The sequence below is a fragment of the Octopus bimaculoides genome, chromosome 16 (assembly GCF_001194135.2).
Source record: "Octopus bimaculoides isolate UCB-OBI-ISO-001 chromosome 16, ASM119413v2, whole genome shotgun sequence".
NCBI lineage: Eukaryota > Metazoa > Mollusca > Cephalopoda > Octopoda > Octopodidae > Octopus > Octopus bimaculoides.
In genome coordinates this window covers 54,565,809-54,582,735 of record NC_068996.1, presented here as the reverse complement: position 1 = coordinate 54,582,735, position 16,927 = coordinate 54,565,809, and the positions used below count along the sequence as shown (strand labels likewise).

The 16,927-nt window shown below is 35.8% G+C and overlaps 1 protein-coding gene across 1 annotated transcript in view; it reads left to right on the top strand.

The window, feature by feature from the left end:
• LOC106884152 (protein-cysteine N-palmitoyltransferase HHAT) overlaps nucleotides 1-16,348 on the top strand; it is a 190,517-nt gene extending 174,169 nt beyond the window's left edge. Inside the window, exons 10-12 of the mRNA XM_052973781.1 lie at nucleotides 2,893-3,094; nucleotides 13,761-13,905; nucleotides 14,669-16,348. Of these exons, the coding sequence (XP_052829741.1) occupies nucleotides 2,893-3,094; nucleotides 13,761-13,905; nucleotides 14,669-14,832 (511 nt within the window). The 3' untranslated portion in view covers nucleotides 14,833-16,348. The remainder of the gene's footprint in view (nucleotides 1-2,892; nucleotides 3,095-13,760; nucleotides 13,906-14,668) is intronic.
• The last annotated feature ends 579 nt before the right edge of the window (nucleotides 16,349-16,927 follow it).

Genomic DNA, 16,927 nt, shown 5'->3' with positions numbered 1-16,927 from the left:
TATTATTATTATTATTATTATTATTATTATTATTATTATTAAGGCGGCGAGCTGGCAGAATCATTAAAATGCAGGGCAAAATGTTTAGTGACATTTCGTCCATTTTTAAGCTCTGAGTTCAAATTCTGCTGGGGTCAACTTTGCTTTTCATTCTTTTGGGGTTGATAAATTAAGTACCAGTTATACACTGGGATCAATATAATTGACAGGTCTCCTCCCTTAAAGTTTCATTCAATCTTTCAATAGTCTTTCAAGTGCTTAAGACTCTCCTGATAGAAGCTCTACAGAGCTTTCCATTTCAATCTCCTTCAACCATTTGTCTAATATCTTTGCTTACAGTTCCCAATGCACCAGTTATTATAGACAAAACCTTTACAGTTTTCAAACTTCAAGTTCTTGCAGTTTCAAATTTTAGATGTTTGTATTTTTTTGTTTTTCATTTTCTTTCTTTATGATTCTAGAATCAAATGGACATGATGAATCAATTAGTAAACATCTTTGCTTTTCCATGTCTATTATTGCTATGTTTGGTTTGTTATTTTCTAGCTTCTTGTCTGTTTGAATAGGAAAGTCCCACAAAATCTTACAATTCTCTGACTCCTATACTTCTCATCATTTGGGACCGTATAATCAGTTACAAGCACTTTCTATTCTATTTGTCTAAAACTATTAAATCAGACCTAGCTTCTATTATTTGGTCAGTCTGAATGTTAAGGTCTCACAAAATCTTATATTTCTTATTTTCTAGTATTTTACTAGGTTCATGTTCATACCATTATCAGTATGGTCAAATCTTAGCTTTCTACATGACACCTAGTTGTCATGTCTTTTCTTGTATTTTTTCTGTACCAACATGCTACCTTCACTTACTATATGAGTAACACTTTCCTCTTTTGATTTATATTACTTACATTGAGACTCTACTTGGTTTTTGTCTATCTTAGCTTTTATCCAATTAGTCCTCAATGCCTGATCTTGTGCATTAAACTTTTTGTCTCCTTTTCAGCCTTCCTTTCTGTAACCATAAATATGTCTCCCTATTACTATTTCCTGCAACTATCGTTGAGAATTTACCAAGCAAAACCTTCTCTTACCAATCAAATAATCTTTCTTCTTTTTTCTGGTTTTTAACTTTGTTTGGCTTTTCGGTTTTCCTTTGTCTTGCTGTGACTCTAGCAGCTCTTAATAAACTTTCTTCACTATTACTTACATAGGAATCTATATCTACTCTAGCTAACTCTAGGCAGTCTTCTACTGATATTAACCCTCTTCCACTTTCCTTTCTAATTGAATATAATCTTGCTACTCCTGCTTTTGGGTGAAATCCTCCATCCATACCAAATTTCTTCCTAGTTCTTATGTCTGGATTTACTAATTCAGATTTTGTCCAATCTACAAAAGCTGCTGAGTATCTAAAATGCCCAAATATTTACAGCCTTCACTAGGTTCGGACCAGTTTGCTCTGATTTCATCCCTACTAAAATGAGGGGGATTAAACATAAGACAAATATTAAAGGGAATAACGAGTCTCCTTGGAAAATTCTTCTCTTGATATTAATTTTCCATAAAGCTGTCACCTGAGTAGAGATCTACTTTCTATTTCTTCATGCTAAAGCTAATTAATTCTCTTGGGTATACTGATTATTGGGTATACTGAATATACCCAAACACTCACTTATCCAAGTGTGTGGCCAAAATACTAAGAACCTTCCTAAGTATCCGAGCTGTCCCTAATAACACTGTTTTCTGCAGCTGCAGAGATTGTGTGTTAGCAATAGATTAGGCTCAGGATCCAGCTTTGCATGAAATTTAAAGATGGTGTAGAAGAGAAAGTGTTGTTCTTTAGGTTCATATTTTTATTTGGCTATAGAAAGCTATACAGTCAATTCTTCAACTGTTTGCCAGTATTTGCAGATTGTAGATTGTAGATGTAGAGCTTGGCAGTAACTTATAAGTTGGTTTTAGCTTGTTACTTTTGTACTCTAAGTCTGCTCAAGTAAATCTGTCCATGACTACATAGCATGGATATCTGCATCAACAATTACAGCTTTGAGTTTCCCCCATTTCATTATTTTGGTCTTAAGAAGTTTCTCTCCTTTCAATACATTGCAACTGGAATTTATCGCATTGCTCATTTCATTATCATTTTTGCATCTGCTTTTTCTCTATTGGCATTTATTGGTCAACACTTGTTGAAGCATTTTCTATGTGTCTGTACCAATTCTGTCACCAACATTTATGTTTGAAGTTAGATATTTAATAATTCCATGGGTCTTCATATATAGAAATTGCTGAGCTCTGTCGCATATTGAACACATACACATGCATGCACATTCACAGAAAGTGAGAGGGAGAGAGGGAGAAAGAGGGAGAGAGGGAGAGAGGGAGAAAGAGAGAGAGAATATACTTCTGTACAGTTTCTGTCTATCAGATTTCACTAATGAAACATTTGGCAGCCCAAATCTGGAGTAGAAATAACTTGCCCAAGGTGCCATGATGTGGAATGGATCCTCAAAGCATACCTTCCTTGTTTCAGTCATTTAGACTATGGTCATGCTGGGGCACTGCCTTGATGACTTTTAGTCAAACAAATTGATTTCAGTACTTATTTTTTTTGAAAGTCTTGTACTTATTCTGTTGATCTCTTTTGTCAAACCGCCAAGTTACATGGATGCAAACACATCAATGCCAGTTATCAAATGATAGTGGAAGACAATCACAGACACACACATAGCTATACTGAACCTGGAACCATGTGGTTGGGAAGGAAACTTCTTACCACACAGCCACAAAGTGAAGTTAATTACACAGCCATGACTGGTAAGATCTGAAATTAACCTTATTTCTTATAACGTATGTTTTATCAAGATATTTATTTTTGTTCTCTTCCAGGTATATTTATGTTCCTGCTGGTGGATCTCATAATGGCATAATAAAACAACTTCTTGCGTCTGCTGTGAGTTTTTGCTATGTGTTTTACTGGCACGGAATGAGGGAACACTTGTTCATTTGGACCCTATTGAACTTTATTGTTGTTGGTTTAGAGTCACTGTCAAGGAAAATTCTTTATGTCCCCTTTCTTGCAAACATTTGGGTAAGTATTATATCTCAATTAGATAACATAAGTTTACAATTATCTTTCATCATCATTGTTATCTGTTGTTGTTGTTGCTGTTGCTGTCATCACCCTCTCAATGGCATTATTATTATTCTTCCTTTGTATAACTCTTTTTTCCTGTTTTCCTTGTATTGACATGTCCAAGTCACTTCTTATTTGAAGTCAATGCTCTCCTAGATGGGCCACAGAACTGTTTTGTTCACATGTCTAAGTTTTTGGCCTTTCTATCAGGAAACACTTTGCAAAGTTATCAGTCAGAGAATTTATATCATCTTCCAGGAGGCTACAATCCTGCCAAGGAGGCAAGTGAGCATTCCTATCACTAATATTCAAAGTCCATGTTTCATGCTGATGTGGCTTGGACAGTTTGGGAGGATCTGCTGGATCCAATCATTGCATCATGCTCCAATGCCTGCTTTGGCTTGGTTTCTGTGACTAGATGCCCTTCCTGATGCCCTTCCTAGATGCACTTCATTGAGTGTATTGGGTGCTTTCTTCATGTCACCAACATTAGTGATGTCACCATCATGTAGGTTTGCAAGACTATGGACCCGAAAGGGGTCAATTTTATGCAATGAGAGGAGTAGAGAACGGTAAATTATAAGAGAAAAGGTTCAGAGTGGAACAAGTTTCTTGCTGTAGAGAAATAATATCAGTGTATACATTTTAGAATAGAGGAGGGTAGAAGTAAAAGGGTGGAGAGAAGGGTAGGAGTAAAAGGGTGGCAGGGAGGGTAGGAGTAAAAGGGTGGATAAGATGGTAGGAGTAAATGGGTGGAAAGGAGGGTAGGAGTAAAAGGGTAGAGAGGAGGGTAGGAGTAAAAGGGTAGAGAGGAGGGTAGGAGTAAAAGGGTGGAATAGGAAAGAGATAAAAATAATGGTGATGAGATGTCAGAATGGGTCTTCAAGGTATGAGATGGGTAGAAATGAATGAAACAGAGAGTCCAGGAGTTAGTAGGGGAATAGGGGGGGGGTGTCTGATAATGCTGAGCAGCAGAATAAAAATGATGATAGAGTAAATAGAATTATGAGAGATGACAATGCTACTGGGTCGGTTGCATGAATGGATTGAGGAGAAAGAAGCAGTTGCATGAAGAGGGTGAGATGTATGGTGGAGGAGGAGGAGAGGTAATTTGGTGGTTCAATATTGGCAATGATTATGTGGATGGAATGAAGTGCAAGGAAGAACTGCATTTAGGGAAGTGATGGATGGTGTGATTGTAGATGTCTTGAGGAGGAAGGAAATTAGGCCAAGCACCCAGTTGTATTTATGTGTGTGTGTGTGTATGCGTGTGTAGGTCTACCAGAACCCACTTTTGTCAAGGTGGGGTGTACTTCCTGAGTACTGCATAACACCAGTTATTCTGGTCTTTTGTCATTTCCTCTGTGAGACTCAGGATCCTGAGTTCAACCTTCACCACTTTATCCCATGTTTTTCCTTGTCCACAGGTTCCAGTCACATTTCATCATTAGTACTTCTTTATACATCTGTCCTTATGCTTCATGTGTATGTTTCAGTCTTCTTTCTTGCATACTACAACTGATTTCTCTTCTGTCCAGTTTTTCTCTCAACATATTTATTCTATGCCATTCACTTACATTGCACATCTAAGAGAGCGTACTAGCTTCATTTCTTTCCTGTTTTCTCAAGTCCTCTGTATTCAAGGCCTGTGTCTCACCATGCAGTTGAACTTTCTCCAGCCTGTTTTTACTCAGAGCAATCACATCCTCAACAGAGCAGCTTCACTCTCCCATGTATTCTACACATTTAGCGACCTCTCAAAACAGCACATTCACTTCTCTTTCTTGTCAGCAATGGAAAGAGCAAGTGTACTTCTATCATTCTGTATACATTTCTTCCTAATGACTTCTTGATTTGTTCCTAGTACATTGCCTTATAATCCATATTACTTCACAACTCTTACTTTCTGCTTCCTGTGTCATTACGTATAGCTGGTGCCTAGGTTCTCTTCTAGCTGATTGTTTATTGCTCTTTGCTGCACCTTTTCTTGTCTTTCCAAGCTTACCTCTTCTCTTGCCTACTTCATTGTCCTACTTCCATGTTCCTGTTGGTTTGTTTGGAACCTTTCAAGAATCACAGGTTTGGTCAGTAGCTTCAGCAAATTTCCCATGTAGGAGTTTCCAATTTTGTCCTCTATCATAAGTCTTTATTTTCTCTTCCATCAATTAGAACTTCTCTGATTTCACAAGTGACTGACAGTTTTTTAAAAAAAATGTCCATGTCTTCTGCCTTCAAGCAACCCTTTGTTTCTGAGTCTATGTTGGTCCTACTCTAAGATCACTGATCACTAATCCATGTTTGCTGGTACATTCTTCAGCAAAGAAAGACATGACATTTATTACAATCTACCTGTCTTGTTTTCTGGTCAGAATAGAGTATATCTGGCTTGTGCGTTCCAGACTGGTTGGTGATCAGGTTGGCTGGTGTCCTGAAGTTAATATTGCAAAAGGTTAGGTCATTTGCATCACAAAATTCTGGGAACTTTGATCCCTTCATATTCCTTATGCTATACCTGTATCCTTCATGCTTGTCAGAGAAACCATGATAATGTTTCCCGACATGTCCATTAAATTTACTAGCAGTGATGATGATGTCACCTTCATTTGTTGTCAAGAAGTCAACAGGAAAACCTCATAAAAGTGGTCCTTCTGTCCGTCTGTCAGCCCCAAGTTTTGGGCACATTCAGAGATAACTTTCACCATGCTGATGTTAATGATAATAGCTCTAAAGTAATGAACTGGACAAGAAGAGAGCAGGGTTCCAGTAGTGTTTAGGTAAACTGATAACTATTTTCTGTATTTGAAAGAGAGAAAGCAGAAAATGGAGGGTTGAGAGAAAGAGATAAAGAGAGAGAGGAGGGGGAAGGGAGAAGACAGAAAGAGAGGAAAGGGAAAGAGAGAAGGGAGAAAGAGAGGAGGGGAGGTGGATTGGTTGTAAATAGCATGATGAGTAAATCAAATAATTATTGTGAAAGGAAAAGGAAACTGCATTTGTTAATTCTGCAAAATACATACAAAATTGTGCTTTAGGAAGTACAAAAACCCCCCCAAAAAACAAAACAAAATGTCACCAGACATGAAATCATAAAATTTACTGATCAGAATAAACAAAAAAAGAAAAGAAAAGAAAAGAAAGAAAACCTTTTTAGAGACAGATTGAAAAGAAGAAACATTGGAATGTCGTTTAAGAGTTTACATGGAAAGGTGAGAAAGAAAAAGAAAAGAAAAAATAACAACAAACAATAACAGCTTAGACATTAGAGAGAAGGATGAAAAAATAAGAGAAGAAAAATACTCTCTTCAGAACACCTACTGACAGGATCATAGTGTTTGACAGTAGTTTGAAAGCTATCATTCAAAGCCATCAAGTATAATTATTAGAGACGAAGATGATAAAATAAACAATACATAGATGAAGAATAAACAAGACATGTGAATGTTCTTTCAACTCAAATGATACTGACAGAAAATTTAAATAGTGTTATGATTTAAATGTGACAGGAATTATATATATATATATATACAAAGAATGTATATATATAAAGAATACACACACACACTTATGTAATGAACACACACAGACATATATTTACATATGGTTTTATAACAACCAATGAATGCTATTCATTCTCTTTCTTTACTCTCATTATTTCAAGCATTTCTCTCTTTATCACAAACTTTTATTTTCTTAATTTTATTTCAAACTCTCCATTTTTTATTTTCAGTCTTTTTTTTGGCTCTACCATTCTTCCATTTCTCTTTCATGCTGTCTATTTTATCTCTCTCTCTTTATATCAGTTTTGTAATTCTTATTGTCTTTTTTTTTCACCATTCTTCATTCTTACTTTTGTCCATTCCTTTTTCACTTATTTCAGTCATTGAAGAATTTTAATTGAATAAATCGACCCCAGAACTTTTTATAAAGTTTGATACTTATTCTATCAGTTTCTTTTGCCAAACTGCTAAGTTATGTGGATGTAATCACACCTACACCAGTTGTTAAGCAGTGGTGGGGGACAAATACTGACACAAATATGCACACACACACACACACACACACACACACACACACACACACATGCACACACACACACACACATGCATGCACACACACTTTACACACATATATACGATGGGCTTCTTTCAGTTTCTGTCTACCAAATCTATTCACAAGACTTTGGTTAGCTCAAGGCTGTACTAGAAGACACTTTCTCAAGGTGTCACACAGTGAGACTGAACCTGGAACCATATGATTCCAGGAAACAACCATTTATGACAGCCATACCTATAAGCAACAACATTCTTCAGTTTGCAGGGTTCCAAGGATTAGATATGCACTGGAAGTTATTTTTGGCAACATAGCTTATGTTTAAGATTACATTAATTCAGGGGTCGGTGAACTGGAGTAAATTACCCCAAGTGAGGTAAAAATGAAATTCATGGGGGTAACGAGGACTCATTAGATATAAGTAAAATTATATAAAAAAAAAACATGTTCCTTGTTATAAAAGAAATTTTTTTCTGGCAGGAGGAGGCAGTTAAAAAATTGCTGAATTTTGCAACAACCTACCTTAGTAACATAAAAACAAAGCAGAGTAACTAACTGAACCTCAAAGACTGGCATCAAAATGTCCCAATTTTGATGAAACAAAAATGAAAACATCATTTCTCCAAAATCTAAAGAAAGTTTCTAAAAAATTCCTTTTGTTTCATAATGACAATATCAAATAATTTTATTGCAGTTGTTTTATACTTTTTATATTTATAATTTGCCGTATAAATAGATTCAATAAATCTTTTGAATTCAAAGAATCTATGATTTTCTTCCTTTCATATCAAGGACGGGGTGGGGCATAAATAAATATATTTTGGGTTAATCAATTAAAAAAGTCCCCCAACCCCTGCATTAATCTAAACATTTTTGCAGTACATTGAACCATTTTACAAAAGAAACACACAAACAGACACTAGACTATATAATATACAAGAATTAATGATATAATTACAAAATTATTGTAAATTTTCTTTTTAGTATTCCTCAACAAACACTGGTTTAAATTTTGGCACTAAGCTAGCAATTTCAGGGAAGGGGTGAGTCAATTACACAGATCAGGGCAGAATGGTTACTTAGTTTATCAACCTTCAGAAGAGTGAAATGCAAGGTTGACCTCAGTGGAATTTGAACTCAGAATGTAAAGACTCATGAAATGCCACTTAGCATTTGGCCCTGGCATGCTGATGTTTCTGCAAGCAAATATTGATTCCAAATTTTGGCATGAGACTAACAATTTTTGGGGAAGGGGATAAGTTGATTACATAGACTCCCAGTGCTAAACTGGGGTCATTTTATTACTTCTGAAAGGATGAAAGACAGAGTTGACCTCTGCAGAATTTGAACCGAGAAAGCAGAGATAGACAAAATGCTGCTAAGGATTTTTCAAGCATCCTAACAGTTCTGCCAGCTCATTGCCTTAATTCTTCAAGAAATATTAACAAAGAATATACCAAACTACATTGTGTTTGTGTTCATCATCATCATCCATCATTTTGAATGTGGGTTTTGTCCCCATTAATAGGGGTGGCCAGATCTACCTCAATGCCATAGCAACCATCCTCCCACCATCTTACTACCTTGCCCAGTTTTGGCCATCCTCCTTTCTCAAGCCAACCCTCCCAATCTCCTCTTCCACCAGTCCCCTCTCCACATTTTCCTCGGTCTACCTCACTTTCGCTGTCCATTTACCTCAAACTCTATCCCCCACTTCAGAACATGTTCCTCACCCCTCCTCAACACATGCCCTATACCACTGCACTCCATTCACCCTTGCCAACCGTTCCACCGATTCCTCCAACCCCAGCATCCCCATCAAGTCCTCAGTCCTCCTCTTATCAAACAGCTTCACTCCACACATTTCTCTCACCATTTCTCTCTCTCGGTCCTCCTCAAAATTACCATCTCTCTCTCCTCCTCAGACACCATGTCTCACTCCCATACAGTTCTCCCTTGTTAAGATTTCCTTCATAAGGAATACATTGGTTACAGATGGAAAGTATTGTCTTCTTGAAGTAAAGAACCAATTTCTTTACCTTTGCTCTTTTAATTATTTGGACTATTTCAAGTTCTATCCAGTACCATGTTATAGCAGATCTTATGTTCCCAAAATATGGAAAGCACTCATTAGAAATATCTAGACCTTCTTAGATTTTAGAAAGAATTTTAAAATCTTTTTCTTATAACATTTGTAACAAGCTTGATCCAACATATTTTTAAGACTGTGTATAACCAGCCAGTTACCCTGATTATGTTTTTAGATTTGCAAGTATCAGTGGTTTTGCAATATAATTATCATTGTCATTCAAATCATTACCGTTGCCAACACCATGTAAATATTTAACAACTGTTAACACCATGTAAATATTTGCTGAGGTATCCAACCCATACCGACATAGATTAATTTTCATAGTTCAAAGGAGAAGTGTATGTATAGTACCTATCTCCCTTGCAATAGACCCCCACCACCTCCACATACCAGTGAAAGACTTGTCAATTATTATTATTATTATTATTATTATTCATTCCCTTTCATTATCCAGCCTCCCTTCTATCAGTCTCTCTTACTTCTTTGCTATCTTCTATCCTCCTCTCTGGCCTCTTTCATCCTGGCATTCTCCTTTTACTCTCTCTCTCTCCCTCTCATTATTCTTTTTTTTTTCTGTCTACTTCTCTCCTCTCTTTCTTCTTTCATTTGGGATCTTTTCCATCTCTCTCTCTCTCTCTCTCTCTCTCATCATTAATCTCTCTCTCTTTCACTGTGGTACTTCCCCATCACTTTCTGATCTATTTAGTTACTTTGCTTTCTATCACTTCTTGCTCCTGTCACTCACGTTCTCTTCTGACACGCCCTCATTCCCTCGTTACACTGTCTGTGTGATGAGAGATAGCAATGCATGACGGTACAAGTAACATGTGGTAGAAAATGTTCCGTTTCCACACACACACACAATTATGTGGGAAACAAGAGAATAAAGAAATGAAGTGACTGTAGGCAAGAGGGAACTCTACTTGAGTCTTGCTTAGGATGGGATAATCTCTCTCTGATGAAGTGATACATAGACATCATAAGGTAGAGAAGACTCTTTAGTGTTGTTGTGGTAAGACAAATGTCTCTAGTGCTGGTACCACAATAAAATGCTCTCAGTACATTATGGGAGTGGTTGCTGATAAAAAAAAAGCATCCAGTCATGGAAGCTATACTAAAAATAGCTGTGATGACTTGACCAACCTATGCAAGCATGGGAATACAGATGCAAAATGATGGTGAAGTCTGAAACTAGCCTAGGTGAAAGGAGTGTGTACATGGCCTTCTGTGACTGATCAGAATGTTGTGGGTGTTCAGCTTGAATAATTGTAAACCACCGGCTTTTGGAAAAATGTGGTCAGAAGGGATATCCAGAAATTTGATATACTGGCATGGGAGGCATGGTGAGATTGGCTATAGTAAATAACATGGATTGTGAGATACATCAAAAGTAATTAGGAGAGGCAGGGGATGTGTTCAACAAGCTTGAGTAGAGGTGTTATGCAGCTAGCACAACACCACTACTCACAGAGTGACAGTGTTCGCTATGTTATGAATGAGATTGTAAATTCAAACATTTATAGTGACTTGGAAGGGTTTTAATTGCATGTAATTCCAAACTAAATAAGGTAGGGGTACAAAACTGTTCCCTTGATATGGTCAGTGGTTGTCAGTCTTTGTGCTATCAAAAGAGATTCTCATATTCCAATTAAAATGTTTACAAAGTATCTATTGATGATTCTAAGTATCTGTTGAAGTTTGACATGAAGATATCTAAAGGACATTAGGGTGGAATTGGTGTGTATAAGATTCTAGGCAGAACATTTAAACAGGAGATATTCAGGCCAGACTCAGTCAAATACATTTTTGTCTTGATTTTCATTGATTTTCATAAGGGTGGGGAAATCATTGGATAGTGACATAGGGAGCAGGTCTCCTATAGATCTGGCTGTATGGAAGCCATACTGTTGGTTCTTAAGTAATGAGAGTGAGTCAAAACAAGGAGGAGATGATTGTTAGCCATTTCCATTATATTTGAGATGATAAAAGAAAGAGTGACTGATGTAGGGTAAAAAAAGAGTAAAGTTACTCTTTTTGGTATGGGAGACACTGGTTGTATGTTTTCAAAGGTCTTAATAAATTCTTGTAGTGAGAAAATGATTGAAGAATTCACCAAAAATAATCATTAGTTTTGAGTAGTACTGTTTCACTGTAATGGAATGGACAAGGTCAGGTGCAATGACTTTCATGATTTTATAGTGATTGGATGTGACTTTGCACTTGTTGTGTTCACAGTAGCATGACTCGTGGAATGGAAAATGGTTTTGCCTCAGTTTTGCTGAGTGTGTGCAAGGTGGGATTGTAAATTACACGGCAAAATGTGGAATCTTTTTCAGTTGGAGAATTGCTTACATTGCTGGGAATTGGTAGGTAGAAGGGTTCTATAAAGTTGATGGAGTAGTTTTGGGCAAGTAACCTGGACTGATTGCAATTTAGGAGACAAAACGGTTTACAGGTGCATGTAGGTGTCTTTTGGCTTTCATGGATATGTCTTGCATGAGTTGTGTTAAAAACAACTCTCTAGGAGGTGGACGATTCCTTTGCCAGGCATCATAGGCAAAGTCTCCTCTAAGATTTAGTTGTTCAAAGTTTCTCCTGTGACAAAATTATGTGTGTATTGAATATATAAGTAATGGTGGTATGAATGAGATACAATTACCAAATCTGTTTAGGGGAGTGTAACTGTGGAGAAATAACTCAGACTTTGGAAATCCATTCAGTCCTAGGTAGCAAGGAAACCAAACACAAAATGATGAATGAATGATGATACAGTTAACTAACATTTTCTGTATAAGGTAATTTCTTGTGTGCACATTGTCTTTTGTGCATTTGTTGCAAGTGTGTGTGTATGCGTGTGCAAACACAATTTAGAAGGAAGAATGATTCCTGGTGATACTTTTAGCCCTTAGAACTGCAATGCAGCTGTATGTGAACCACTCAGCAGATTTAGGATGATTAATTTTGATTGTGCGAGGGAGGTGAAAGGATTAGTTTATGGGTGTGGCTTTGTCCATTAGAACTACTCGTGATAGTTGTAGAAGAATCAAGCAGAACACTGACCATTTTGCTGACTTGAAGTGCTATAAATGTACCTTGGCATTTTCCAGTGATAATCTGTAGCATTTATTATGGCCATCACTTGTAAATGAATATGGATTGGAAGATGTATCATGCTTTCATTAATTGTTTTGCTTATGTAGCTGTGAGTAGATACAGACATTCTTTCAGCCTGTAAATTCTTGACCTGGAGAACATCTAGGATATGACAGATGGAGGGAGAGAAGGATACACCAGCACTTGGCTGGGGCTTCATTTACGGCTGAGTAGACTGAGACAATATGAAATGAAGTGCTTTGTTTGAGGACACAGCAGAGCACCTAGTTGAGGAATTGAGTTCACAAGCTTGTGATCATTAGTCTAACACCCTAACCATAACACCACAAGCATTCACAATATGAAGACCAAGTCATTGAAAGTTAAATGACTTCACCAGGACTATGATGCACTACCACACAATACATGAATTATTTAACCTTTTCTTCCATGGTTTCTAACTGGTTCACTACAAAGAACTGTTTTTTATTTAAATGAAGTTTACCACAAACCTCAGGCTTTTGAACAGTCTGTCTACTCAATAAATTGATTTTATTAACTAACAGCAAACTTGTTTTCCTAGTTTCATCTGTCAATTGAAAGATAATTGTGAGTGAGTAATTAATACATTTTATACTACAACCTTTTAAAATTTTGAACACAGCACAGATGTAATTGTGTGGTCACAGGTTAGCTTCCCAACCACATGGTTCCAAGTTCTGTCTCACTGCTTGGCATCTTGGGTGAATGTTTTTCTACTTCAACCTCAGGTCAGCTAAAGCCTTGTAACTGGATTTGGTAGATGGAAACTGAAAGAAGCCCATCATATATACATACATACATACATATATATATATTATGTATGTATGTATGTATGTATGTATGTATGTATGTATGTATGTATATATATATATATATATATATATACATACATACATGTGTGTCTCATCATCACTTGACAACTGATGTTGGTGTGTTTACATCCCCATAACTTAGTGGTTTAGCAAAAGAGACTGACAGACTAAGTACCATATTTTAAAAAAAGTCCTGGGATCAATTTCTTCAATTAAAAGCCTGCTAGGTAGTGCTCCAGCATGGCTGCATTCCAATGACTGAAATAAATAGGTAAAAGATAAAACACATCTCTGCTCCATGCAATACCACATTTGTGAATCCCAGCAGACGCCAGCCTGGGTGCTCCTGCTTTTATTGGTAGGTTGGCATTCAAGTCAAACCTACCTACCTACTTACAAAATCACCCTTATATAGAAAATCCTACAAAAACACTAATAAAGTTTTGTTGATGTTTTTTCACTGAAGCATTCATTTATATTTTTATCATATTTTAGTAGACTAATGTTGTGTTATCTTTCCCATTATCTTTTGCAGGTAAATGATTTCTCACCTTGCATTGTACGACGATTACATGCCATTTTGGCTCTTCCCACATTGTTGGCATCATGTGTTGCTATTTTCTACTTCATGAATGGCACAACGGTTGGTGATATATTCCTTAACAGGCTCATTCTGAAAGGTAATACCCATTATAACCTACCACCACTCCTCCTCCTCCTCCTCCTCCTCCTCCTCCTCCTCCTCCTCCTCCTCCAGCATGGCCACAGTCATATGACTGAAAGAAGTAAAAGAAAAAAAAAAAAGAGTTAAATGAAACAAAAAGTGTTTCAGAGAAAGAAGAAAGAATTTATTTGTAAAAAAAATATTATTTTGAAAATGTTGAATAAAATTTGTTTTATGAAATAAATTTGTATTATATTTCATAAAACAGTTTTTTGCCTCATGGATCTCCAGAAAATGTTTCACAGAAACCTGAAGCTTCTAAGACTCATAGTCACCTGCAGAAAATATCAGTTATATCTGAGCAGTTTATGATTTCCCTGCAGTGAACTGATTTTGTTTATAGCAGCAGAGGTCCTAATGTCTTGGTTTCAGTCAGCCTATTAGATGTCTCACTGAGTCTGCAGAGATGACTTCCCAACAATTCTTGTCTTGCAAAAAGACGGGTAAGATCACTCAAAAGACGGGAAACATGTTGGCTTCATTAGTAGCGATAGGGAAGAGATGGTGATACTTTACTTTGTCAGCTATGCCTCAGTCACTTAGATATAATTCAGTCAGGGCATTTTTCAGTTGATTGTACAACAGTTATATTCATTATGAAAACTAATGAAGAATTCAGTTACTTTTATTTTTTTTTACTTATGTTTATATATTTTAATGTAAACTATTCTTAAAATTTGTTTTATTTATATATATATTTATTTTTGTTACTTTTGTAGCTGAAATCTACACCATTGTCTTCATGATGGTTTGTTTATATGCCTCAATTCAAGTTGGAATGGAAGCAAGGCGATATGAGTTCTTCAGAGAGAAAGTAAACCCTAAAATTACTTTGTATGAATCCCATTCTAAAGAATTACCAAGTGTCAAAGAGAAGAACTGATTTGAAATACCTGGAAAATATTTATTTCTATAAAAGAACCTTGAGAAAAGGGAAAACAATTTTTAGAAAAACAACAGAAATAGGTGAATTCATCGTTAATTTATTGTTGTAAGGTAGTGAGCTACCAAAATCATTAGAACATTGGAAAAAAATGCCTTGTGGTAATTGTTGCAGTTCTTTATATTCTGATTTCAAATCCCACCAATATCAATTTTGCCTTATATCCCTCCATTAAATGAAATACAAATCAAAAACTGGGATCATTGTAATTGACAAAATTCCTTCCCTCAAAATTGTTGACCTTTGTCTAAATTAGAAACCATTATTTATTTATTCTAGGATAATTGTAAATAAATTCATACAATATTAGCTGCTGCTACAAAGGAAAACAGTTTCTATCATCAAATATGATGTATTGTTACATCAATATTTTTTTGTAAAATGAGTTTGAATGCCACAATGAAGTTTATACAATTGTTTTATAACATAATATTAATAATACAACAGAAATAAAAAAACACATAATATTGTAACAAAGTTGTGTATAGGTGTGTGTTTAATTGTCATTTTTGTTATATCTTTCGAAATTTGTTTGACAGGTGCAGGGAGGGCTGTTTGGTAAGAGGTTAACTTTCCAACCACATGGTTCTGGGTTCAGTCCCTTTACACTGCACCTTAGGCAAGTGTCTTTTATTATAGCCCCAGTCCAACGAAAACCTTCTGAGTGGATTTGGTAGAAGGAAACTGATAGAAGCCCATATATATATACATATATGTATGTATATGTGTGTGTATGTGTGTGTGTGTGTTTTGTGTATGTTTCTACCACTTGACAACTGGTGTTGGTTTGTTTATATCCCTGTAATATAGTAGTTGAAGCAAAAGAGATCGATACTGGGGTTGATTTGTTTGACTAAACCCTTCAAGGCAGTGCCCCAGCATGGCCACAGTGCAATGACTGAAACAACTAAAAAAGAAGAGATTAAAAAAGAAAGTTCCTTATCAAGATACGAAGAAGAATATGTGATAGAAAAGTTACGTATTTAATTAGTTTGCAATATTTTCAGAAAACCATTTTAAAAACTTTTGAAGATGAACAATTTTTTTTGACTTGTAAAAGTCTTAAAGTCCTAAGGAACTGAACTAACTTAAAAGCGTTTGAAGAGATGATATGGATTGTGACTTGAAGATTTTTCACTATGCAACATACTCTGTATGAAAGTAAGAGTCAAAAACATTGAATGGATGACTAATAAAGGATATCAGAAGAATGACTAAATGTGCTTAACTCAAGATCACAAATTCTTAGATCATTTATTCCAATGTTGCCATAGCTTTATAATGTCAAAAAGCAAGACTCAGCACTGTATTTGTGTCATTCAGTGTTCTCTTTGAATCTTTCCATAGCCGAGTGGTTGGAATAAATTGCATTAACTTTTTGTAAGAACCAGCTGTATGTGTGCATATGCATCTTCTAACCCACATACTTATTAAATGCCTCTTGGTATGGGAAATAAATTTAAATAAATATATAAATACTAATAAAATATAATAATATTGTATTTTTCAAGAAACAAAAAAGAGACCACAAGAAATAAAAGAAAAAAAAATTGAAATTCTTAATAAAATTAATAATTTTAAAATAAAAACTATTAATGAAAAAAAAACAAAAAAAGTTATAAACTCCCAAAATGTGGCATTTTCTTTCCTTAGTTACAGTAGTATTATTAAACTTGCTATTTTCCAATCACAGCCTCAGGTGATGTCTGATCAAAGAGATTTATGATTGAAAGCATTTTAACTATGATCATACAGCCTTTTTCAAAGAACTGTGTGCTCCAGAATATGTAATCCAACGTGTCCTTCTTTTATTCTAGAGTGAATTGGTTGCTATATCTAGCGTGCTTAGTCATAGTTTATATGCATCTATACAATAGTTTCCTCATAGAATTATGTGCCCTTTACTTGCTCTTGTCAGCTGTTGTGAGGGGAGACTTCAGAGGGAGCTAGCTGCAAGATAACCTGAATGATTTTACCCCAACACCTGGCTTTCTTTTAAAGCCATATCCTTAATATGAATTTGCTGGCAAGGATC